Source organism: Etheostoma cragini, chromosome 12, assembly GCF_013103735.1.
Source record: "Etheostoma cragini isolate CJK2018 chromosome 12, CSU_Ecrag_1.0, whole genome shotgun sequence".
In the NCBI taxonomy this organism is placed as follows: Eukaryota; Metazoa; Chordata; class Actinopteri; order Perciformes; family Percidae; genus Etheostoma; species Etheostoma cragini.
This window is the reverse complement of record NC_048418.1, coordinates 3032934-3058643: the sequence shown is the minus strand read 5'-3', so window position 1 is coordinate 3058643 and position 25710 is coordinate 3032934. Positions and strand designations below refer to the sequence as shown.

Below are 25710 nucleotides of genomic sequence, written 5' to 3'. Positions count from 1 at the left end.
AAGTAAAATGGGCCCATGAATTTAAAATCCCTTGCAAGTTGCAATAGCCAACTAGTCAGAAACACTGCAATTCTGACTATGGCCATATATCATTGTCTTTTATTGTAAAGCACTTTAAGTTTACGTGTATATCCTAATTAAAGATGCTTTATGACTACAATTGGCATTGTGAATTCTGTAGCCTATTACATGGCCAATGCCAGGGGATCTACCATCTTGCCACGTTCCAGAGGAGCGGAGAGGGCGGGCCAAAGATAAAAGTACACACGGTTGAATCTGTAGGCGTGACGCCTCTCAAAGTCAATTGGTCTGACACGTCCCATGCCCCGCCTACCTTTGTGTAGCAAGTCATGTCATTGGTTTAGAGAGCTGTCAGTTTAACTGTTGAACAGAGGGGTTCTGGGTTTTATCAGACGCGAGAAGAATTTTTGATTTCTTTTCACTGCTAGAAGTACATCCTCCCGGCCGCTCCAGTCGCTCTTCTTCTACGCTCAGAAGTCTACCAGCACTGCTGTCAGAGATTCGCCATGGCTTCAAAGAAAAACGCTAAAGTGCACGTAAAACCCAAAGGTGCGTTGCTGCTTTTCTTTCTGTCCCGTTCTACCGTGGGCTGCAGTGGTGGGATGTTGCGTTGCAGCCTTCAGCTTTCACTGGCAGGCCTTTCAAAGTTAATCGGGTGACAAGCTGGTATTTCATTCAGGGCCCTGGTCCTGGCTAGCTAGCGTGAATGTTGTCGACGTGTTAGCTGCTCCGTGCAAATGAGTTGGTTTAACATGGAAACATGAAACACTGTTTTTCAAGCACAGTCTTCCTCACGGCAACACTGTAACGTTACTATGTTTCTGGGCTTCCGACGTCGCTACAAATTAACGTTATAGCTAGCTACTAACGTACGACTTGACTCTGCCTCCGGTTGGACAAATATAATTATATCCGTCTCATCAGCTCGCGATGTTACGGCTCTTTCTTGTAACACCACGTAATGTTTTAAACGGCATTGTTGCATTAAAATATGGCCGTTTATGTATGCGCCAGCTGTCTGTCCATGGTCCAGGCTGGTTGGCCACGGCGACTCAAACCCATTAGATAACAGGGGAGCACCGACTCGCACGGGAGAGATAACGGAGGCGTCTGTCTACTTTTCCCGGAGTCCGGCCTGAAGGCCCCTTAACTTAGCCAGAAATAAAGGCCTGTTCGTGGCCAACTTTTTTGGTCAGAGACGACGAGTTGGACCAGCATTGCGAGTCTGCATGCACCCCGGAGCTCAAAGCACCCCGCCCCCAACTTAATCGAGTCACTCTGCCAAATGCTCACGTGTCAATATAAGAAGCCGGGGGTGGGGTTATACGTGGCTTTTGGGGGTCCCTGTTAGTACCCGGACCCCATAGAGAATTCATATGCTCTGTTGTGCTCTCGGCTCTTGAAGAGAGCGTTGCGCGGCTCCGTTCAAATATCGTGTAATGCCACTTGAATGTTTAATTGCACGTGTCCAACGTCCCACACGTTACTCTTAAATAAATAAATAAATAAACCAAACTCCGCATGTTGGCGGTTTACTCCCAAAACAGTCTACTGCTTATACTCGACTAAGATTAGTTTTGGAAAAGAAACAAAACTACCGCTTAGGTAGTAGGCGCTATACGCCTACATTACCCATACATTCTCACCAGGCAGTGGTAACGTTAACCTTCAGCCTCGCGCTGACATGAGCCTATGTTGTGTGTTGATACAAACCATAGTAGGCCAATGCAAGTGTGGCAACCCTTGGCGTAGCGTACACTTTTTTCCTCTACCGACTGCACAGGAAGTCTCTCAAGTCCCCTTATAGTACATTTGAAGAGGATGCTATCCTGATTACACAAAAGTCGATATGGGACGGGGGAGTTACCACGGAAATCTAAACCTTAATATATATATATATATATATATATATATATATATATATATATATATATATATATATATATATATATATATATATATATATATATATATATATATATATATATATATAATTATAAACTGTTGCCTGTACTTGTTGCTACTGTAACGCAGCTCTACGCACCGATTTGCAGATGAGTATTAGCTGAAAATAGACAGAAAAATGTAAATGCATCATCAAAATATGCCCTGACTGATTGCAGCTTGGTCTGCAGAGTTCATAATGTCTTATGTTGTAGCAGGTCAAAGTGCACTGCTAAGGTTAAAAAAAGTCCAGGGAACAAAATGCTCAGTTTCCCCCGATGTCTTTTTCTGTTTACCCCGCCCACCACAGCCCCTATGCATGCTGTATGGTTAAACGGTCTATGGTAGTGATTACCATGAAACCAGCAGCACGTGCAAAGGTTTTGATAGAAAAAGGTAGACTGGTCTTAGAATGAACACACACTCATTTTGCAGCAGTAGATGAGATGTATTAAAGTAAAGTTAGATTAGTGTTTTATTAAAAAGCCCACATTTCATTCAATTGATGAAGGACATCTATTATTCTTTTCAAAAGGAAAAATGCCACTGCAGCGTTTTTTTGGTTAGTTTTTTTTAAACACAAGGACACATAATGAAAGGTAGTTGCATACTGTATCAGTAACAGTTGACAAGTGTATCAATTAGGGATGGGAAAAATAATCGATTCTTAGATGAATCACAATTCTCTCTAGAACAATTCAATGTTTTTTTAATAAATGAGTTGATTTGTATTATAAAAGTTACTGTCTCCAGACATGTACGAATCAGACAACAGTGTGACTGAAAGACGAGGGGATGATGGACAACAACTTAGAGTTTAGGCAAGAGTTATGGAGACGTAGTACGTCTCGTTGCTCTGGTGTGTTCCGAGATACTTTTTTGACCAACTCGGGGAGACTGATCAGTCTGGTCGGTGTGTCAGAGGCTTAAGGAAGTTTCAGCAAGTGATTTCTTGCTGTAGGTCAAAATCAATGTGAGGAGTTCTTGAGCAAAAGTGGGTAAACTCTAGAGGTTCTCAAAAAAATGTCTGCCAAGGACCCCTCAGAATATACTGATTGCGTTACATCATATGATCTGTAAAGTGGCATATCAAATATTGACTTTGGCTCTCGGTCAAGCTTTATAGGAGAGTGCAAACAGGTATGCCGTATGTTCTGAACATCCCACCACACATTTTAGAGGCATTCAGTCTGAAATCTCTCCAGATGTGCTGATCTTATTGTTGGTTAAATCAGTGTTCTGTGAGAATGCAGAAGGCCGGGGGTAGCTTTTTGTCCTGATTAGTCAATTTATATTGATATATTTGTAAGTTGCTTTCTTATATCACATAGTTCACCCATTTGTCTTTTTGTTGTCATGCGCTCTTTTTTTATTTTTCTACATTGTGCATCATTTCAATCCCTCAGGCCTCCTCCCCTCTCCAAAGGGCTGGGAGTTGCTGACGTATGGAGCTGAAAGGGTAAACGCCTCTGTTCCTCTGGAGCTGATGTGTGATGCAGTGTTGTGTTATTTGCATGTGCAGAGTGTGTTCTTAACTAAATCCGTTTTTAGATGGAAACATCACCATGTTTTGGCTTGGTGCTGCATCATGTGCTCCGCTCATGAACTAAACCTTAAATTTCAACATGGACACCAATGCCACAGGAAGAGCAGTGAGATGGCAGAAGGGTACTTTGCAACAACAGTTTGAGTTCCTCAAATTTAACAAAGTGCAAATGAATGTGCTATTATTTTAAAGAGCCGATATAAATGCACCATGGAGTCTTGTCGGCGCCCACGTGCTTTACCTTCGTGGTTTGTTTGCATAACTCATGGGGAAGGCAAAAGGTTTCCACCCTGGTGATTTCATGGAAGCCGGAGGACTTTTCAGTTCTGTTATCTCTGACTCTGGCAGTGGGATCCTGCAAAGTGAAGCTGCAGGCTACTGGTAAGCTCACAATATCATGTGTCTTTAGCTGCATGCTATCAGCCGGTAAAACAATTTAATCAAAAAAGGGACTCCCTTATTTAGCATTTAACAGTGGGTTGCAAGATGTACATCCAGTGCACGTGGTGATGGGATTGAGTTTCTTTTTTAAATAAAAGTAAACCTGGTGGCATCATATCTTCAGGTCATCTGGACACAAGAATGGCATTTCTGTAGTGTCATTCAGCGTTATGAAGCAGAATATGTTGGATGTGTCCAGGTGATTTTCTTTGCTTTAGTGAAATCCTTAAAGAAAACCCACTCAGTCCTTATTTAAGCTACGATACCTGCCAGCATATCGGGAACCAGCGTTTTCTGTTGCTATGTTATTAATCTTATATCAGAAATGGCACATAATTGCAAGTCTAGTCTATAAAAAATGTTGTTGGAAAAGGGTTTGAATGTCAGCTTATAAAAAGCTGAAGCTACTGTGCCCTGTTTGTCCAACATGTTTGTTTCATAAGCTTGCCACTAGCTCAACAAACAGCTCTAGCTAATACAAGTGACTTTCTGGGGATTTGTCACAACAAAGCCGGGCCCAGGATTTGTTTCCTGCCTGTTTTGTTGGGCCTAGATCAAGCCTCCATCGTTGGAATGTACTGTGCACCGTTACAGATCCTGGCGCCATGAAGCTGAATCAGTAAAGTGCAGCACTAAAGGGGTGACTGTTGTTGGCTGCTTGGTTGAGGATTTTGCTGAGCTGTTCCTCACAATCAGAAATGTACCTGCTTGGTGTCAGGAGACCCTTCACATATTGATTACATCAACATGGCGCCTTAAAGTTTGTGTTGAAGACATTTCTCAAATAGAGTACTTCTCTCGGTCCTCAGTTCTCCAAAGCAGCTGTTTTCTGAGGGGGGGGGGTGCAGTTTGTTGCAATCTGCAACCTCACCCCTAGATGCACTAAATTCTACACACTGCTCATTTAAGTCCACTGTCAAAGCTTACTGAATGTGAGTGAGGCGTCACCCAAGGCATACTGTGTCCGTGTACACATATGAACGTGCACGCTCATCAAAAGCCAGAGAGAAGAGGCAGTACACATAAGACTTAAAACCAGCCACTCAGTCTGAACAATGTGTACCGATCTTCCCAGAGAATAGACTGAGCAGAGATCGTGTGTGTGTGTGTGTTGCATGGTTTTATATTGCTGCCGCACTCGTGTAGCGTTTTGTCTAGTTTGCAACCTCTACTACTACTACTACTACTACTACTACTACTGCTCTTGTTTACTGCAGCCGTGTTGCGGGCCCTCACATGGTCAAACTTTCAGTTTCAGCGCCGCAGCTAGCCCTGCACACCATAGACTGTATATAAAGATGGACGACAGGTGTCTACTTCCTCCTACTGTACTAAAGGGAAGCCAAACTATCCCAGATACGAGCGCTATTATCTTGTAATTTTGGGGCCAGTCTCTGCGGGCGGTGGAGCTGAGGTATCAAAGTCCTGCCCATACACCAACCTGACCAATCGCCAGTCAATTACAGTTGTCAATTATGACTTTTGAACCGTTTTTTATTGCATCGAATGAACAATAAAAAACAAACTTGTCATAAAAACTGACACATAAACAAATCAGGGTGAGAACGACTACCAAAAATGACAGAAACCATTATTTGTAATTTTTTTTGTTGTTGTAATTTTAGTTCTTTAATTTTTCTAGTTTGACACGGAGGAGCTGGGAATTATGACCTATACTGCATCCAGCCACTAGAGGGCCATCCAGATGTTTTGGTTTCACTTATACAATCTATGCATCAACCCCTGTCAAATATGTTTCCCCCAAAAGGATGGTCATTTTTAGGTTCTTATCATGCTGATATTTGTTAAAATGCAAAATGAAGGTGGAACCCTGTTTTTGTTGTCTCAGTTGGTGACAGAGGGTTGCAAAGTGGACTTTTTTTTTTATGTAAACGTACTAAAATCTGAGTGTAAAATCTTTCAGATCAGGAAGATGAGAGAGGGCGGTCCTTTCAAGCTGGCAGTGCAGTCAGCCTGTTGTTCCCTCTGTCTGTGTGTCAGTCCCAGCTGGTTTATCAGCTCTATATATAGCTGTTTTTGACCTCCCAGAGCCATATCAGGCTCAGAAAAAAATAACAGAGGAAGGAGCAATGACATATGAGAGTAGAAAGCCAGTAGAGAAAGAGGGGAGGGACAGAAAGAGACTGAGAAGAGGCAAGACCAGAAGGCAGAGATACCCTTCCCCCTTTAGCTCGGACTGTAGGCTGTATTTGTGGCCAGTTAAACTGTTATTTGGTTAGTTGGTAAGCCAGGCCGTCACTTGGCAGGGATGGGTGATCCAGCGACTCTGGTCGAGTCCGTCACATCTCCTATTGTCACGGCAATCCCCGCGGTGATAGCTGAAGAAATGCAAGGTGAGGAAAGAGTACGTTCAATGCTTCTGACGGGATAGCTGAGAAGGACAAAGGAGGCAGTGTGGAGGTCATCGTTTGGGCCTGCTTGTTTGGTTGCAGGGTAAAGGATTAAGTAAGGAATTGAACAAAGAAATGTTGACATCTTGCAGGACTGAAAGCAGGTATAGTGTCTTAAGCTCCATTTTCAAATGTTTTATTTTTTTTTGTGGCGCCATGATCAGGTGGATTTGTTTTGTGTCCTGTTAGCTCAGTGTTGTCTCAGTAGTGCAAAAAACTAACCCTGAACTATGAACAATTTTAGAGATGCACCGATCCAATACCGGTGTTTAATTAATAAGCTGTATGACTCACTGTGTTGAAGTGACTGGAAGCATTCTTTATGTGAAAGTCAGCATCAGGCTTGGCTTTAACATTGCTTTCCTAACTTTGTAAAACAACATGTAACAAATACATAGCTATAAATTGTTTGACTTGTTTTATTAAAATAATAAAACCTTGCCACCAGCAACTTGGTGAAACACCTTAAAATAAACAAAACAATCAATTCTTCAAGTGGAATCATTTTTAAATGCAGCAACAAATTGGCCAAAACTTAAGTAGGAATTCAGATTCCAGTATGTAATGTATATCGAATATAAATGTCTAATTGAATAGAGCTGCCCTATTGTCACCGGATCCAGCTATTGTCAGATTGATGAACAATCTTGTGCTACACGTTATTTTGATGGGAATGAGTAACCATCATGGTGGGTTTAAAAGAAAAAAATATACAGCTTGCTATGCGAGTACTTTGGACTGTGATCAGTGTGTGTCTGAGTTTGACCTAGCACCATGTAACATACTTCAACACCTGGTCATTCTCTCTGCCACTATTGTATCCCATCATGCATTGTGGGTTGTTGGCACCCATTGAATAGCTCCTTGGATCATTCTTTTGGTCTGTTTCCTTCATACTCCTTTCCATGGAGCCAATTCAGAAGGATTGGTGCAGATACTGCAGATGACTTATGATTTGCCAAGATTGTATGCATCAACCCCAAAAATATAACATTTCCTACTATCTTAAAGGGAACACATCATGAAACACTGTCTCATTCTGGCTGATCTTTAATGCAATATCTATATTGCCCATTATTAGCAACCATTCATCCAATGTTCCAAAGGCAAATTCTGTTATTTAAAAAAACTAACAGAGAAAACATTGGCTAACCCTTTTGTGTGCGTGCACGTGTGTGCTGGGAAATCCAAAACGACGCAGCAATATGACTTGGTGTGCTCTTGAGCTCTGGTTTTTAATTTGCATGCACAATACTGTCATTAACTGTAATCGCTCTACATCTGGCGTCTAACCAGACTAACAGGGTTAGACTTAAAGACAACTGTTCCTTAAAAGCGTTCCTGATAAAACTTACACCTTTGTTTATGTTCCACCTGTGTTAATTACAGTTTAATTACGTCTTATTTATTCCCAAGGGTGTAAAGACTATTCTTTACTGAATGCTTCGGGATGAATTCATATCCCGTTATACTCCCAGAACAAAATATTGTTATGGTTTTAATTGTGCTGTCAGTGTATATACTTTTGTCCAAAGGTGGACTTAAGATCCTACAGTTGAACCGGTTTATCAGGTTTTAAATTGCGTGGGGGTTGGGCTAATTGGTATTACTTTGTTCCTTGCTAAGGTATTTGATGAAACTGTAACATTGTCTGCCACCTTCTCAAAGTCCAACTACTGACAAATTTGCTGGTTATGCAACAAACATCACAGCACACAATGTGAGTGATGTATTACATTTGCTGTGATTGCTCTTTACTGTTCTTTTACAGACTTGACATCATTATTGAAATGTCCAGCATGACTTTAGAGTGTGAAAAAGAGGCTTCCAAGGAAACCTGTCAAGTGTAAACAAGTAAACCTGACATCAAATACTCTCTTTGGGTTTCAGATGCTAATAAAGCCCAATCGGCCAATAAGAATGGCAAGAAGGCAGACGGTGGGTCCGGCAGCGGCAGCTTCTCCACGTGGTTCATTGTCCTGGCCCTGCTGGGTGTCTGGACATCTGTAGCCGTGGTTTACTTCGACCTGGTCGACTATCAGGGAGTCGTTGGTAAGTACTTGTTGCAACTCAAATACATTTTTAAATTCATCAAAATGGTTTCAGATTAATCAGTCAAATGAAGTGCTGTATTGATTTAGATTTTATTACATTATTTTGTAACTTGGACTACCCCTTTAAATCTATCTTCTTAACTGATTTGTCAGATGCATGGCTGTTATCTTTGACCACAGTAAACTGCACTCTTAATGGGCATTGTTGAACATGCTGGTCTGTGTATTAATTAATTATTTATAACTATGAATCTCTTCTGTCTTAATCTACCTTTTGCTCCAATATGTATGTTTTGTGTTTGCATGCAGACAAGGCTAAGGGCTTACAAATTAACCTGTCTGAGGCCTTGCAAGGTAAAAATCTCAAGGCATATTTTTCTTACATCCTGTATTAACACTGACTGTCTTGTGTTACTGTTGTGCACCCAAGATATTTCGTCACTCCCTCTATCACTCTTCTCAGAGCCCTGGATCTAAAACGATCACCTATCATGAATGGGTTTGTAGTATAGTATGCTGCACACAGGTCATTCAGTTGTGTTGAAGGGTCAGTGCATTTATAAACTAACACCTTCAGACAAATGTGGGATTTCTCAACATGCACAGTTGGCAGTACTTGAGAAAAGACCCAATGAAGAGAGAACATTTTGGCCACTTTTTTTGTACATACGTCTAACGTCTAACCTTCATGTTATGAGAAAGTCTTAATAGAGCAATTAACTAAAGCTAGAAAAAAGGTAAATACAAACAACATGCTTACTGAATGCATTTTTAGCTTTTTTTAGAAAGACAAAATCAATTTAACCATTTAAAAACAGTTTATTCAGAACACCCCTGCCTATCGGCAGCAATGATGACTCTGTGATTAGTGACGATCTCTCCGACCCGTCAGTAGTCAGCAGGTTTTCGTGTGACCTTTTGGTTTCTCCTCGGCTTGCTCGAAACATCAACGGCGGTGATACTTAAAAAAAAAAAAAAAAAAAAAAGTACCTGTTACCGGCGAATTTTTTCATAATGGAAAAGCAAAAAAGGCGACTAGAGTCGAGCAGGTACCATGTAATGGAAAACGCCAATACTCTGTAGCTGGCAGACACAGACCCAGCAGCTTTGATACGGTCTGTAAAACGAACCGTTTGGCCAAATATCCCACACTGCCATATTGTTCATCTGTTTAGTATTAGACAGCCTAGCTAAAACTGTTACCCACCGAGTCCCATATTCCATTCATTCATCCATTACATTTAAAGGAATTCCCCAAGCTTTTAGCCGATTGTAACTTTGACAAAGAAGAATTCTTTTGCTCATGCTAAGTGCTAACCATGCTGAGAACCATAAGCTTGGTGCATGTCTTTAAGTGTCTGTCTGTGGCTAATGATGCATGTAAATGTACAATTGTTAATGTGTCAGTGTAGTTCCTGTGATAACAAACTGAAAGTCTAAATGTGTTCGTTACTGCTCTAGGTAAACTGGTGGCATACGATATAGACGGTGATGGTGATTTTGATGTCGAGGATGCTAAAGTTCTGCTAGGCAAGTTGATTCATCTCTAATTTACAACCAATTTTAGTGTTTACTATCAGTGTCTTGCAAAAAGGGAAGCAAAGGGAATCTGTCTATTGTGGCTTGGGACCTACATGATTTCCCAGTCACGATGCCATCAGAACTGATTTTGTTTTGACTTTGAACATTTCTGCAGGCCACTGATAGTGTTATGTTTATTAATCACATTAAATGGCAATCTGGTTTTTTTTTTGTATGACTGACAATTGTACAGCTGACTGTTACCATAGAGACAATATCAATAATGAATACTGCAGAAAAGCTGAGCTCCCCAAACAATCATGACCTAATGTGAATGTCTGTGTTTTCCTAACTAGCTTGTAATACAAAATAAACAATTTTCAAGGGTTCAATCGATAATCCTCGCTCGTCTCCGACTTTGGCTGCTTAAAGTGGAGTAAATTTGTGGAGATTTTGATGTAGCGGCAGCGTTAATAATTTAGCTGTGCCGCTGTATGCACGTATGGAAACACAGAAAGCCGTCTGTAGCAGCATCCTTGTAGTGAATTAACACCAACTTCCGCATGCTCTGATTAACTAGATAACATGAAAGTTGCCCTTATAAACAAACGATGAATTGGCTGCCCATGCTGCTTAGGCATCCTCACCAAAAGTGAAGAAGTAGCCTAGCATAGACCATAAGCACGACGCACATGTTTACATCTGTTACGATTCAGTGTAAATAAGTGATTTATATAGCGCTTTTCTAGTCTTAATGACCACTTAAAGGGCTTTTATATAGTACATATATATTATATTTGTTCTATAGTACATAGTATACAGTTGATTGGTAAACTCGATTTCGAGTTTAAAAGTCGTTCTCGAGTTGAGTGTTTGTCCTCATACATTTTTAAAATAAAAAATAAAAAATGTATTCCCCCCCGCCCACACACACACACACACACACTCCATGTCACCTCCTCTGCCCCTTATAATTTACCTTTTTGATTAAAATAATTAACTAAATTTTAAGCAACTTAAAAGAAACAGTTTTCTTAACTGTGCCCCTCTTGATCTATAGAGAAGATACCCATATCTATGTGGTACTGGTGTTGTTTTTGGAACATTTCTCCTAATGTGAAGCCCAAAGCATTCAAGACAGCTGGGAGTTTGATAGGAAAGTGTAGTTGTCATTACTATGGTATTCCCCAGGTGATGTCTGCTGCATGTTCCATGGTTTATGCAGGATCAACTTCAATTATTGTATTCTAACTTGTTTATCTAACTCCCAAACATACTGAATGGTGGGGTACTAGTTTTGACATGTTGGACCACCGCTGTATTCAAATGGATTTATTGCAGCATAAGCATCAACATGACAATTTGCCCTGCATAGAGTCTCAAAGAACCTGAACGTTGTTTTGTACCTCTGCAGATGTTGTGCCTCCTAAAATGGTTGCTTTTTCAGGCTCTGAATTTGAGTCACAAGTTTCAGTTTGTCTTTGTTAACATGGTTTTATTTGGGGGCTAGTGAGGATCCAAAGCAGACTATTTGTTCTTGTCTGAATCTTTGAATGGCACACTGGCGATTCTACAGGAATAGTTGATTGTGATTGTGCAATTCCGCAGTTTCACTACATTTGTAAGATAATGTTATCTTGCAGGGATCTCTGATCTGTTTGTTGCACTGTGCTGGTGGTCTATAATGAGTGTGCCTGCAATGCACCACAACGTAGTTACCCCTTTTAGGCTAATATTGGAGATCCCTCTAGTGTACAACCACATGCTTGAGTAGTGTAGTAAACATGAATAATGGACTCAATTTAAAGGGTTTAAATATTCAAATATAATCCAAATATAAATAAGAATGAATGAATTTTGTGGTATTATAGAGGAAGATTGGCAGCTCTAGAGTCTCTTTTTAAGTCTGTAACCTTTTTGTATTTCTTTTTTTAGAACTCCAGGAGCTATCTGTATTAAAACACACTTTAATGGCTGAAAATAAAGTAATTTATCATTGAAACATTTTCAACACACTTAATAGTTTACAATAAGACATTTTTTTTCTGAAAGTATTACCAGAATACTCTTTGTCCCACTGGCGTTCTGTCTACTCACAAATTCTTGTCCTACCCTACAATAAATCCAGCTTCAGCTTGTTTTTCTGTATTTAACTTTTGTCTCTGATTCTAAGGCTGTCTCCACATGAGGATTGTGAGCTAAACTGTCAGATTTTTAGACACAGCCAGTGCAAAGAGCTCAGCTCAAAATGGATTAGTTATTATGATTTTATAAACCAGAACTTTAAAATAATGTCTCAAGCTGGCAAGTTATTTTGTTGATCATGTGTAGACAGCCAGACTCCCACTGCTCATGATAAAGCCTTAGTAGTTCCCTCGCTGCCTAACATACGCCTAAAACTTCTCTTACCTTCTCCTCTTGTTTCTTCCCTCCTCATTCTTCCTCTTAATCCTCTGTCATTCTTTCATTACATTGCTTCTCTTCATTTGATTCCACCTTTCACTCTTCCCGCCTTTTTTATTTTTTCCCCCCCACCTCCTTCCTTCTCACTACCACATGTTACGCCCCCAAACTTTATTTTCCATCCACCCCTGCCCCCCCCACCTCCCCTCTTGTTTGCGTAGGCCTGACCAGTGAGGGCGATGGTCAGGGTGAATCCGAGATTCTGGATTGGTTAGAAGAAGTGGAGCAGGGCAGCTCTGATTGGTTAAACGGTTTCTTCACTTTCCTGTACGGTCTGATAAACCCCTTGGAGCCCCTGGAGGAGGACGAGCACAGTGCCTCAGGAGGACTCGTGGAGGCACAGGAGGAGGACGAGGACGAGGAAGAGGAGGACGAGGATGAGGAAAGGTTCGGCAAAAGAGGAGCTGATGATGATGATGGAAATCGGGGGCAAAAGATCGTCATAGTTGGCCTCCATAACCAATAGCCTCTGGCCAACTTCAGCGGCCCAATTCTCCTCTAGTGCACTTGTTTTCAACCGAAGGGCCTCAACAACCAAAGCTACAGTGTCGTGCAAAATGCTGTGGGTTTTGCAACCTCACCCATCCGGTAGCTTTGGATATGAATATCTCCAGTCTAAACTTGTGTTGTAGGCCCTACCCACCCGAGGTTTGACCAACTGGAGTCACAAAACATTGTCAAACTCGACAAACAAGCTTCATTCTTGTATCAGCGGAATCTTGAGAAGGTGAAAGTTTTCTAACATGTTGATTCTGTGCCGGGATATGGACATAAAACTCAGGAACATTTTAGAAGTCTTGTTTATTTTAGAATCTATCATCATTAGGTTTTGCACAAACCTTTTTGCAACACTAAATAACACAATGCAAGGATAATTTGCACTTGGACAGCTGCTCGGTTGGCTCTTCTGACATTTCTTATTGCTGCATGCCATAAAACTTATCTTTGACATTTACTCTGGGACTATAGGCATACATTTGTTCTCCTTTTTTAAACCTTACTTTTAAGGCTCTTGGTTTTGTCTTTGGGTACATCGCAGCCTCTAATTTGATATTTCCTCGACCCTTGCATGAGCTAAAAGTTGTCCTGGTCCGCCAGCTTGAAGGCCCAAAGTTCTTATTTTTGCTTTGAGGAACGAGGATCAAGGACTGAAGAGGGATCTTTGAGCGAGGATGCACAAGAGGAGTCCTTAAGGACATCTTACTGGCCGACGAGCCCCCTTTCGGTAATCAGTTGTTGATTGGATGCTGCAGCTGATCGGACTGATCTGATGCTTAACGTCACTGGACCGGGGTGAAGGCGGCTTACAGATGGAACTCAAGTGTATCCCTCCAAAGTTTTGTAGTTTTGTTTCTGAACACCATCAGATAAGAATGTGGTAATTTTAGGTGTGAATAACAAAAGGGACCTTAAACAACGATTTATTAGAAAGATTTGTTTCATGGTCCGTTATTTCCCCCATTAACTTTTATTATGGATACAAAGTCCAAAACGAGGAGTCTTTCTGCAAGAAACACTTTTTTTATATTTTAACATAATTTTCATATAGTCACATCTAGTCTACAAATGCCTTCAGCTGTCTAGTCTGTGATGTGGGCCTCGCCTTGCAGATCTTGGCAGAAAACCCCAGCACCATGTTTGCCAAGTCCACCTGCCTAATTTGCGTGTTGAGATCAAATAACAATGCAGGCAAACTGAAGATAGGGAATTCTTTATATACCAGGTGCAAAAGCAAATCCCTATGACTAGATGTCAATATCCAGGTAATGTAATACCAGGTGAAAAAGTCTTTAACTTTTATACTGAAGGTTGGTAGGATTACCATTTTTAATCCATCAGTATATATTGAGCGAAGTTAATGCGTCTAATGCTTCAGGTTCTTGTGCATACTACAGGAATCAAGCTTCAGATCTTTTGTTGGCAGCGTATGTAACTGTATAGATCTTGTTACTTCACACATTTTGTTATGCCATAGAAGGAAAAGCACAGGTGTTGATAGCATTTCCCATTGCTCAGTTCCAATACTTGTCATGTTAGGGAAAGCAAATGGGAACTTGATAACATTGATAGGTCAAAATGTATCCTTTTTAAAATGGTCTCGCACCTACAATAAATCAGCCATGAAGCCAACTTCTTTTTAAATCCGAGGTTCAGGTTTGTACGGAGTCCCTAAGGGGACATGAGCAAAAAAAAATCTAAAGTTTACGTGAAACCTTTTCACGTTAGCACGTGAAGTTAAACCTTTTTTATTTTTTATTTGTTTTTTGCTCCTATTCCCTCAGGGGCTCTGCAGGTTTGGGACTATGCACAGGGAAGAATCTATTAATTGCAAAATAATTGCCAGTTTGTTTGAGTTCTGGGTCAAAGTTTGTGACTCTATCAATGGTTGCTACAGGCTTAGAGGGTGTGTGTTTCTGTGTTGACAGGTTTTGCCCTGAACCTAATGACTTTTATGACTGCGTGGATGCACCAGATTTTTTGGGAACCGGCTCTTCCTGTTCTGGGGTGGAGTGACTCTAGCTTTGGCTTTTTAGAAGAATGAGTGTACATGGTGGTATTAAAGCCAGGGTTGGGCCAGTGTAAAACCTTTCCAACCAGTTTGGATTTAAGGCAAACACCGGACCGGATTTTACCACTTGACGCAGCAGCCGAGTGAAACATAATGGTACTGAGAGAGCCCATGAATGAGAGCTCATTGAGCATCACAATCTGCTTTAATGGTTAAGGTTGTGTTGTGCGAACACTTACAAGACTTTTTTTTTTTGTTAGTTGCTTTTTACTGCGTTAATGCACATAAGATTTCGTAAGAACTAATGATTGAATCTTACCGTATTCTTGCCTTGGCTTCATGTGGTTTTGGACAAGCTCTTTGTATGTTTATATTTTCCTTTTGCCATCTTATATACAGTTATCCTCCCAGCCAGTTGAACACCGTCAGGATAAGAAGCAGCTCACCTATGAATACTATTTACTACTGAGCTGTTAGTGGCCATATTCACCTTTTTTATGGTGATTTCTATTTTCTGCTTTGGTGTAACTGTAAAATAAAGTAGTTTTTGAGGATGGAAGGTCCTGAACAGCATTTCTTAAATATGGTGCTAGATTACTCTGAAGACATCTTTTGGACTATTTATATTTACTCGAGCTAAGTTGTGTCAGGGATGATGCTATTTGTGTTGCACAGCTTATCCTTCATTGAAATATAGCAAACTTCCTAGTCAAGTTTCTTTTTTTCTTTTGCAACAGTGCCCTTCTGCTGCAAAAGAGTTGATGTGGTTTGGTATCCGCTTGCTTGAGGCTGAGATTAGAGTCATGCTGCATTTTTAGCAGACTTGATAGTTTGGAGCTGTATACATGGCTTGTGCATAAAGTACTGCTAATCTAATATTAGATCGTAGGAATGATAAACGGTTGTGTTTATGGTGTGTAACAACAACAACAAAAACAACAACAACAACGGTATACCTGAAAGAGCCCAGTGTTGTAACTCTTGTCTTGTTTGTGTGCGACATCAGATGAAAAACCTGGAGATGCAGTCAGGAGAGGAGCTAAGAAAGGTATCGTTATGCAGGCTCTTGCATGAAGCTGTGTTACAGTGTGAGCTAGACTAATGGATGAAGTTTCAACTACTCACAACTCGCTGTGATCCTAGATCCAACCGTGCGTTCGATCCGACTGAGTGTCAGATCGCCGCTAGGTATGAATGGCTTGTTAACCCGTTGCAGTGTTTCTTCTTCTAGATTGACTGTTTTGAGGGGGAAGCTCATCCAATTATGTACAATATTACAGAATATTTGGAGCTGAACAAAGCGTTAACATTTTTATTTCCCAGTGATAATTTGTATTTTGCATCTAACCTTGCTTACCAATATTGGGCTTGTAGAGCCAGGCAGGAGAGCTGCTGGTGCTCTGCCCAGCACAGAAGAGTTTAAGACACAGTTTTAAAAGGGTTCATTTGCTTTGTTTTTAAAGTAATTTTATAGGAAAAATTCAATTTGGCTTAATTCTGCAATTGATTAGTACCCTACTCAGGCTTAACATGGGTTTCAATTCCTTTAGCGTAAACCTTCATTTTGCTATTTTTTTAAAGAAACAGGTGTAAGTCCTGTTCACTGCTGTTTTCTAGAACACAGTATAACATACCGATGTGGTCTACAAAGTCTAATCTCAAAATATGAGTATGGCATGGATCTAGTCTATTGGTTCTAATTCCTCCTCTGACATGCACACGCCTGCCCGATGTGTGGTGATGTCCAATAACCGAGTGAGTTTGAGCATGGTCTTCGTCCTGTAACAAGTGGTGAAACGCAAACCATGTTGTTGCTCATCCATCCCAGAAACCTCTCCAACCAGAGATGTGGGCTTGAAGCTTCGGGAGGCTCTGAAGCAACAGCTGGCCATCATCCACGAACGTGTGGAGGCCAAGAAGCTTGCCAAGCTGGCTCTGGCTGAGGTCAGGCAGCTCCTGGCCAAAGAGGAGGAGGACAGGGAGCTGGAGCTAGGGAGGAAGAAAATAACGGCCAGAGTGAAGGAAAGAGTGGCCACCAGGTTGAAAGAGGAAGAGGAGAAGATGGAAAAAGAAGAGATGGAGAAGGCTCTTGAAAAACTAAGGAAGGAAAAGGCAAAACTGGATGAGAAAGAGGAGAGTAAGGAGGGGAAGGAAGGGGGGACTAAATCTAAGAAAGGAATGGAGGAAGAGGAGAAGTCAGAGAAAAAGGTGGAGGGAACAGGAAAGAAGGCACAGGAGGAAGACAAGGGGAGAGGAAGAGAGTCCGCCAAGGAAAAAAGGCGACGCAAACCTGAGAAGTCTGACAGAGGCAGGAAGTGAAGTAAGATGTTTTAGAGGAATGTTTTGATCCTGCCAGTTTTAGCCATTTCAACATCCTAAATGTTTCTTTTCCAATCAAGGGCCAAGGGGGCTGGTAGATGAAATGATTAAATATGAAATCTGCTAAGCTTAACTATTGCATTGCCATTATTACTACTGGTCTCACATGCGATTCTCAATCCATATTATAGAAGTGTGCAGTAATTAATTGAGTTACAGTAACTTTATGCAGAAATATGAATTCAATTGTTTCAACACTAAAGTGTAAACTGTTTGAATTGATGCACTCAGTGGTATTCATCTAGAGTGCAAGAAAGATCACTTAGAAGTTTGAGAATATAAAAATTATGGTATAATTAACAGTAATGAGTTCAGGGTAATACTGTTTGGCCTGAGGTTCACAGCGTCCAGGGAATCTCTTAACGCAATAAATCTCCACATAGCAACCAGGTTTTGTTTCAACTGGCCGTAAGGGAGCGATAAGTCGGCCTCCCTCGTGTACTGTAACAAACCATAGCGCTGTTAGATGACTGATGCAGTCGTGTTCTCCGCACGACAAACAGCCGGCAGAATCTTTTCTCCTGCTGAGCAGAGTGGCAGGATGTCTCAATAATGAACTCGCCAAAGAGGAAGTACACTCTTGTTTGGCGATCGGGTGAATGTGTTAGCTTTGGATCCTAAGGGCGGGGATGCAATCAAATGTCAAGTCAGATTCATAATCTTGTTACTTTTATAATATTTTTTCCAATTCCTGATTTTGATAACATTTTTGGCAACTTTTAAGCTCTTTTAACTTGTGTTTTGACATTGTTCAACAGAATAGTGGTTTGGCGTCTTGTCAAATGAAGGGGAAAAATACATTTGTTGAAAACGTTGTTTTAGTATCTGTGTCAAAACTCTAGTATTGAAACAGCACTATCATTCAAAGTATTAGAATGGAGTTGGGTCTTTTAACCCAACACGATTAAAAGGCATTATAGCACAGAGCAGTTGCTTTGCTGAAAAAGTTAAAGAAAAAAGTAATTTTCTAGCTTGTTACAGGCTTCTTAGGTTTGGTCAATTTTATTATGTATTGTCAGTATTTTTGATCATGGCCTGAAGCTAACCAGCTAGCTCAGGGCTAATGGGTGCCTAGTTCCCTGGCAACCAATTTAAAGGTCATGGTTGCGTAGTGAGCAGACTCTACCAAGCACCACTGAGTGCCCTGCTGACAATTTGCTACACGTTGGATTGTGAACTGCCAGTTGGGAATCCCTGTTACTGATGTTGGTACACGCTGAATTTTGTTTTCCCAGTCTGTAATGTAAGTTAAAGTGTGAGGGAAGACGGGCATGAACGGGGAAGATGGGAGTGATGGAAATCCTTCCTTCCACTAATGGAAGTACTTGATTAAAATCACAGGGCTCGGAACAAGCACTGCTTCTCTAAACATGTTGACTTCAAGTGTGATGTCGTGTTTGTGATCATGTTTTAGGTTTGACTAGAAAACAGAATATCTGTTCAACCAATTTGTCCACTAGTGGAAATTTATGATAACGTGAATTTTTTTTCTAAATTTTTGGAGATTTGTGTTCCACCATCATTAATGTTGTCTTTTGTCAATAAAGTTTCTGGGTCCCTGTAAGTGCCTCTTTTCTTAAATGAAAAACGATTGTCCGTGGTTCCAGCGCAGTGCATGTTGGGAAGAAACTCTAAATCTTTATGACCTCGGATCAACATCCAGTTAAGACATACTTTGTTTTTTGAGGTAACTAGTCTTAAGATAACAGAAATGTACTTTTTAGCACATGAAATTTATGGCAATTCATTTGAATCATATTCATTCATTTGCCACATTTTTAAGCACAACACAGTTCATAAAATATATTACAATATTGTATTCATGATCAAATGTCAGTCAGCCAAAGAAACCCTTTGCCTTTTTTGTGATTGTTTGATGTATGAAATGTGAATAGTACCAATGTTTTATGATTTTTATTTTTGCTGAAGTCATTTTTACTTACTAGGTCCTGTATACGTTCATGTACAACACATAACCTATATGCCCCACTGTCAGCAATACCAGATAAACTCATTTTATGTATTGGATCTTTAACAGTATGCTTGTATGTATGACATTCACAAATCTGGCATATTTAAAACCCCAGTCATTGAATATGATATGAAATAATTTTAATATCAAGGACCTGGTACACATAAACTTATCTTCTGTCTATAATGTACACATACATATGTTTCCTGCAAGCAACATGTGCGTTCATCTCATGTAGGACTGAAAGAGAAGGCTGTCGTCGTCACTTCCCGTAAAGAAGAAGCCGCTGCCCCGGTGAAGACTCCTGACGCTGAACCTACACCAGAAGGTACCACGCGTTTTTATAAATCATACATGTTTTCAAGTCAACAGGTCATAGGTCCTTTTGGTTAAGGTTGGGCAAGTTGACAATACATTTATTTCAATTAGAAAAAAATGAAAACTAACCCAAAATGAAATCACACAAAGCTGAAGCCACAGCTTATTCTGCTCCTGTGTGATGTAGCTGCAGGGAATGTGTAGGATATTATTCACATTATTTATTAAAAGGTTATGGAGGTGCCAAATTCTATTTTTTTTAAAAGCTTTTTATTTAAATGTCTGAAAATGTACATTATATGTAACGGAGTGCCTTCCACATGTACTATGTTGAAGAATAGCGCATAAATATCCATTCACCCAGTTTATCATGCAGTTCAGCTTTGTCTCTCTTTCTTGGCCTAAAAACATTGAAGACCCCTGGACTATATAGCATATGGATTAGTCCTTTAGTGGAACTGCTTATTTTCAGTAATCTGCCAGAAGAAAGTGCTTTTTGAATTTTAAAATAGAAACGTTTTGGATTGTTGAGATGTCACTGCCCTTCATTCTGGCAAATATTCATAAAACATCATCCCCTCCTCCTCCTCCTCCTCAGCTGTTTTTGAGCCGGAGCCTGTGCCTGTGGAAGATGTGATTAAAGCTGCTGTAGCAGAGGACACTTCTGCACCTCCGCCAGGTGCGTGCGTGTGTGTGTGTGTGCGTGTGTGTCCGCGTGTCCTTATGGGAGTACTGAAAAATTGTCTTTCATCAATACAGGTAGCTGGTTAATAAAAGCAGAGAAATGTCTTTTTTTACTACACAGCAGCTAGGATGTTCTCTGTGCATTTAAGACCCACTTATTGTTAATTATGAAATCCTGCGTTGTCTAGCAGCACTGGATATTCAAAGTGTCAGACACTTCTTGCAGTGTTTTGGGGCTTAATGAACATAATAATTTGCTTCTCCACACGTTTGAGTTGTTTGGAGTGCCTCGACGTTAGTATAAGTCAGGTGTAGAAGGTGTCGGGAGTTAATTTAAAAGTATAATAGTTTTGGGCCGGTTTGACTCACATGTTAAAGATGTCCCAAACTGACACCAACCGGACTTCTGTAGTTCAAGGCTTGGCGTGAACTGCCTCCTGCAGGATGGGCCCTGCACAACATAGTGTGACCTTGCCAAGCTGTGTTTGAGAGAGGAAGAGAATCTGTACAACTGTATGCTCCTCCCTCTAGAGCCTGAACCTGAGGTAGCAGATGAACCTGAGGCGGAACCAGAGCCCGAACCGGAGCCTGAACCTGAACCAGAGCCCGTGGAGACTCCCGAGGTTGGTACAGGCCAGGTTGATTATTATAAAAGCATCTGTGAAACTGGGTCCAAATGCAGACAGCTGCTTCTGAATAATCATTCAATCTCAATCCTTTTCATAAAATCATCTCTGCTGAAATTTAAACTTATAAAATCACATGTACTTAAGAAGCTTAAAAGTTAATTAAATAATAAAACAAATGTTCATTCAGGGAATCATAACTGGTATTCTATTATGTGGTATGTTAACTGTATACTTTAATTATTTCCACAAATACAAGTTTGAACCCGTTGATGACGTTTGGGGGGTGGATACCTTTTTAGGTGATCGAGGAGGACCCAGAGGTGCTGGAGGAGGAGGAGCCTTCTGTTGTGGAAGACGAGGTATTTGGTTTTTGTTATTAAAAGAAGACATGTCCTTGCTACTGCCACCCCCAGCATCCTAATTGCGTACCAGTTTCATAGACACTGTGCTATGCTGGCTAACTGAATGATCTTTTTCTTTGTGTGTGCTGAGATGGAGGTGGTAGAAATGTCTCTTATCTTCCCTGCAGGATACAAAAAAGATTAGCACCACCGCAGATTAATGAGCATGTGTACTAAAGTATAATAAGTCAACAATCTTTCCTTTCCAATAATTTCCTAATCAGTCTACAGGTTTTTCCACACAAGCTCCTTAAAGTGTAACTCTGGCCAAAATCCAACCTAAAGTCTCTTTGTGAGTGTACCCGAGTTAAACCTTTGTTTAAAATCCTAATTAGGACGGAAGTGCCACTTTTAAGATTTAACTTATTCTTGTTTTTGGTCAAACGGTCTTTTGAATGGGAGTGCTAGGGGCACCTCCATGATCGCATCAAAATAACGATAATAATAATAATTATAATTTTATAATATATATTTTTTTTAATAAACAATACTAACACTGAAAACATTGAAACTTTGCTCAAAGTATCACCGGGGGCTCTACACATGAACTCGAGCAATGAGAACATTGTGTACACACACTATTTTTGACTGGTTGAAGTTGTTCTAAAACTCTTTTTAGTAACTCTGAGTACACAATGTTCTCATTGCTCAAGTTCATGTGCACAAGCCCCGGTGATACTTTCAATGTTTTCAGTGTTTGTAGTGTTTTATAACAATAGTGATTTTGATGCGATCATAGAAGTGCCCCTAGCATTCCCATTCAAAAGGCCATTTGACCCAAACCAAGAATACAATCAATCTCAAAAGTGGCGCCTCGGTCCTAATTATGATTTCAAATGGAAGTTGGACCCGTTCCTCGTTGACTAAGGTCCTCCATTTGTTTTGAGTGTGAAGCCCCTTTTTGAACTGTTCTCCATGCTTACCTTTGCCACCCAAAAGAAAGTTTAGCAGCAGTAATATAGACCTGCAGATGTCAACACTGCTTCTTAAACTCAAATAATAGCTGCTGAAATGTCAAACGTGCACCCCCTGCTGGCAATGAGTTTTTTTTATATAGCTGCTGTGTTTTTTGTTGTTCTGAAGATTTCCATGCTGCTTGATAACATAGTAAGAAATAAAAAATAAAACGTGCACACTGTCTGGTGACTACTGCTGGTGTATATTAATTCATTTCAAACTTGTCTGACAGTTAGACCTTCATAATTAATAGTGTAATGTGTATGTGGGTAACTTTCTGACCACGTAAAAACATCCGTACGTGTCTTTTCATTAGCTAGGCCTAATGTGAATTGATGTATCTTTTTCTAACCTTTTTACGATGTTGCTTGATTCAGGTTGTTCCAGTTGAGGAGGTTGAAGAGACGATGGCGGACCAGTCTGAAGAGGAGGCAGCAGCTGAAGAGGAAACTGCAACCGAGCAGGCTGAGGAGGAGGAGGCTGCCGACGAGACTGGGGAGGACATTTTAGCAAAGGTGGGGGCTGCATTGGAGGCCGCAAATGAGGAATTCGAGGAGGCTGTGGAAGAGTCTGCTGCAGTGGAGGAAAGGGAGGAGGCCGCTGCTGAAGAGGTGGCATCAGATGCTGAGACCGTAGAGGAAGAGGAAGCTGATCCTACAGAAGAAGCTGTGGAGGAGTCCGCTGAAGAGGAGGCAGCTCCAACAGAAGAATCTGTGGAGGAGGATGCAGAAGAGGAGGAGGCAGCAACTTCAGAGGAAACTGTTGAGGAGTTACTGCAAGAAGAGGAAGCAACTCTTCCAGAAGACGCTGCGGAGGAGGCTGCTGAAGAAGAGGAGGCAGCTCCATCAGAAGAGGCAGCGGAGGAGCCTGCGGAAGAAACTTCGGAGGAGGTTGCTGAAGAGGAAGAGGAGGCAGCGCCCTCAGAAGAGGAAGCAGCACCTTTAGAAGAAGCCGAGGAGGAGGCGGCTGAGGAGGAGGAGGAGGAGGAGGCAGCACCTTTAGAAGAAGCTGAGGAGGAGGCCACTGAAGAGGAGGAGCAAACGGTACCAGGTAAAGAGGAAAGCATAAAAGTAAAATGATGAGGTAATCCAGTTGAATTTAGTGCTTTCCAGATAGCAGATGCCTTTCTTCAGGTACAACTCGTTCAACTAAATCTCGATCCCGCCTCTAAAAAACTCAGGAGAAACTTAAACTGTTGTGCAATACCCTTCATCCATTTAATTATTTAATTTAAATCGAAAGTCAAGTCAAATGATGAAGTAGTGGAGCTGAGGATCTCTGGCTGACTACTTTTTGTCGACTGTTTTTAACTGATTCCGTTTTTGGGAGCATACAGTTGGTTCATGGTATCATGTGTTTTTTAATCCACAGTAACAGAGACCAAAGAAGTAGCACACGAAGTAGAGGATGCAGCAGAAGAAGGTACACACACACACACGCAATAGATGCAACGCAAAGGGGAAAACCTTTTGTGAGGGGATAGCATTATAAGATTAAGATTTTGTGGTTTTACTTGTGTTTTTCTCTTTGCAGCAGCAGAGTTTGAGACAGAGGAACAGATTCAGGATGAGCCCACAGGTAAGCATGGTTGGCATTTAACTTGATGATGATGATTGTTGACTTGTCAGAAATATGACCTGAGAATAAGTCCACAATAGAGTCCTGATTGGGTCTAATTCTTCTCTCTGAGCCCGGCTTGTGTCTGACAGAGCGGTGTCTGAGCTCGGCACTCTTTTTTCTTTTTTTTTTTTCTCATGCTAATGACACATGTAGTCTGTGTTGTGTGGACAGCCCAATTTCACTATGCAACTGTAGGAAGGCATTCGGAAATGTCAACAGATAAGCGCATCAGCGCACACGGGGCAACAAACGCACGTTAATAAGCGGTTTAATTTAAAATATTCAATGTGTTAGTTAACTTTTCCTGATTGCTTCGTTTCCGACCGTGATCAGAAAACCAAGAGCCTCGTTACCTCCGGGGCCGACGTTGATATGACGATACAGTGACGTTGGGGTTAAAATCTTGTTTCTGGTGAGCAAATGAATGAACCTGGCTTTCAGTCCGGGGTTTATTTCGGACACCTCAGACATGATGGACATAACTTAAAGTTATTCCACCAGCTCTGCTCCGGTCGCATGAACAGAACCCGTCTGCTTCCTCTTCCTCTCTTCTGCCCACCTTCCACACACAGACACACACACACTGAGCTATCTTAAAGGAGCCGCAGCACCATTATACAACCTTTACTGTGACCGAGCCCGACCCAGACCTGACCATCATTTCTACCGTCCGGTACCGTTTTGGCCTCCGTTCAACACTACGCTGTGTAACAATCCTTTTCATTATCAGATTATTTTCTCAATTTTCTTTATTAACGGACCAACATTCCAAACCCTAAAAATATTCATTTAACAATGTTTTATAAACCGAGAATAGCAGCAAATCCTCATACTTTGGGAAGCTGAAACAAGACAATGTTTCTGATATATTCTTCTGCTCATAACCATCGGGGCGCATATACGTAAACCCAGAAGCTGAGCAAACGTTTTGACGTGTGCTCCAGGCGAGCAGCTCCGTTGAACTGAATCCTCACCATTTTGGGATCTGGTATCCAGATAATGTAATGCATCTAATAATCAAATGAGTGTGTTTAGACTCAACGTCCCGTTTGTGCTTTCCATAGAAACGTAAAGGCTGCCACAGTCGTCATGGTGACGGAACAGGGACCCACCGACCTTGCATCAGCACCATCTGAGCGTGCTCAGAGTGATGATGCACCCCTCCACCTCCAGTGAAACAATCCCCCCATCTGCCCCCTCTGTTTTCCCACCTTCCTTTCAATTTTTCTTTTGGTGTAAACGTGAGATAATGGATAACTTGTTTACTAATACGGTACTCCCTGTTTTTACCCTTTTTTTTTTCTTTCAATCACCATTCTTAGAGCACCCATTTTCATTTTTGTTTAGGGTGATTCGGTTCTGTGTGACTGGCCATGTGAAAGCTGTGTGTGTGTGTGTGTGTGTGTGTTCTACGTAGAGCCAGTCTACCGGAGTCTGTCAAGTTAAACCGGTCTTTTATTTTGAAGTCTCTGTGATAGTTGCTTCCTGGAGCTGAATCCTGTTAAGTAAACTGAGACCAAAGTTGAGGAGTAGCTGAGCCATCGTCGGACAGTTTGACATATGTCTGCGTCAGAGGACCCGGGTCTGAACACTGCAGACTTTCTCCACTCTGGGCCTTTCCCTCCTGATTATTTTAAAAAAAAAAAGAAAAAAAAAAAAAAAAAAAAAAAAATCTGCTTAACGGACGTAACACAATGTATTTTAAAGTAAATAATCCAAACTAAATGTTATTTTCTGCCCCTCTAAGTTGAGAATGTAGAAGCCCATCTCCATTCAGCGTGTCAGTTCTGCTCAGTGTTGTAGATTCTATGCAAAGCTGTCGTGATGTCCGTAACCTACC

The 25710-nt window shown here is 41.1% G+C and overlaps 1 protein-coding gene across 9 annotated transcripts in view; it reads left to right on the top strand.

Moving 5' to 3' along the window:
* Positions 1–294: 294 nt before the first annotated feature.
* asph (aspartate beta-hydroxylase) overlaps positions 295–25710 on the top strand; it is a 25500-nt gene continuing 84 nt past the window's right edge. Inside the window, exons 1-15 of one of the 9 annotated variants that reach the window (XM_034888567.1) lie at positions 6084–6306; positions 8254–8415; positions 8727–8771; positions 9879–9947; positions 19500–19589; positions 20178–20258; positions 20795–20886; positions 21192–21251; positions 22727–22797; positions 22828–22942; positions 22991–23120; positions 23172–23300; positions 23622–23672; positions 23784–23828; positions 24935–25276. In XM_034888567.1, coding sequence (XP_034744458.1) covers positions 6222–6306; positions 8254–8415; positions 8727–8771; positions 9879–9947; positions 19500–19589; positions 20178–20258; positions 20795–20886; positions 21192–21251; positions 22727–22797; positions 22828–22942; positions 22991–23120; positions 23172–23300; positions 23622–23672; positions 23784–23828; positions 24935–24942 — 1233 coding nt within the window. In that variant the 5' untranslated portion in view covers positions 6084–6221 and the 3' untranslated portion in view covers positions 24943–25276. Of the gene's footprint in view, positions 571–6083; positions 6307–8253; positions 8416–8726; positions 8772–9878; positions 9948–19499; positions 19590–20177; positions 20259–20794; positions 20887–21191; positions 21252–22726; positions 22798–22827; positions 23121–23171; positions 23301–23621; positions 23673–23783; positions 23829–24934; positions 25502–25710 lie in introns of those variants that run through there. The other 8 variants (XM_034888565.1, XM_034888564.1, XM_034888561.1 and 5 more) reach the window with 8 other exon arrangements.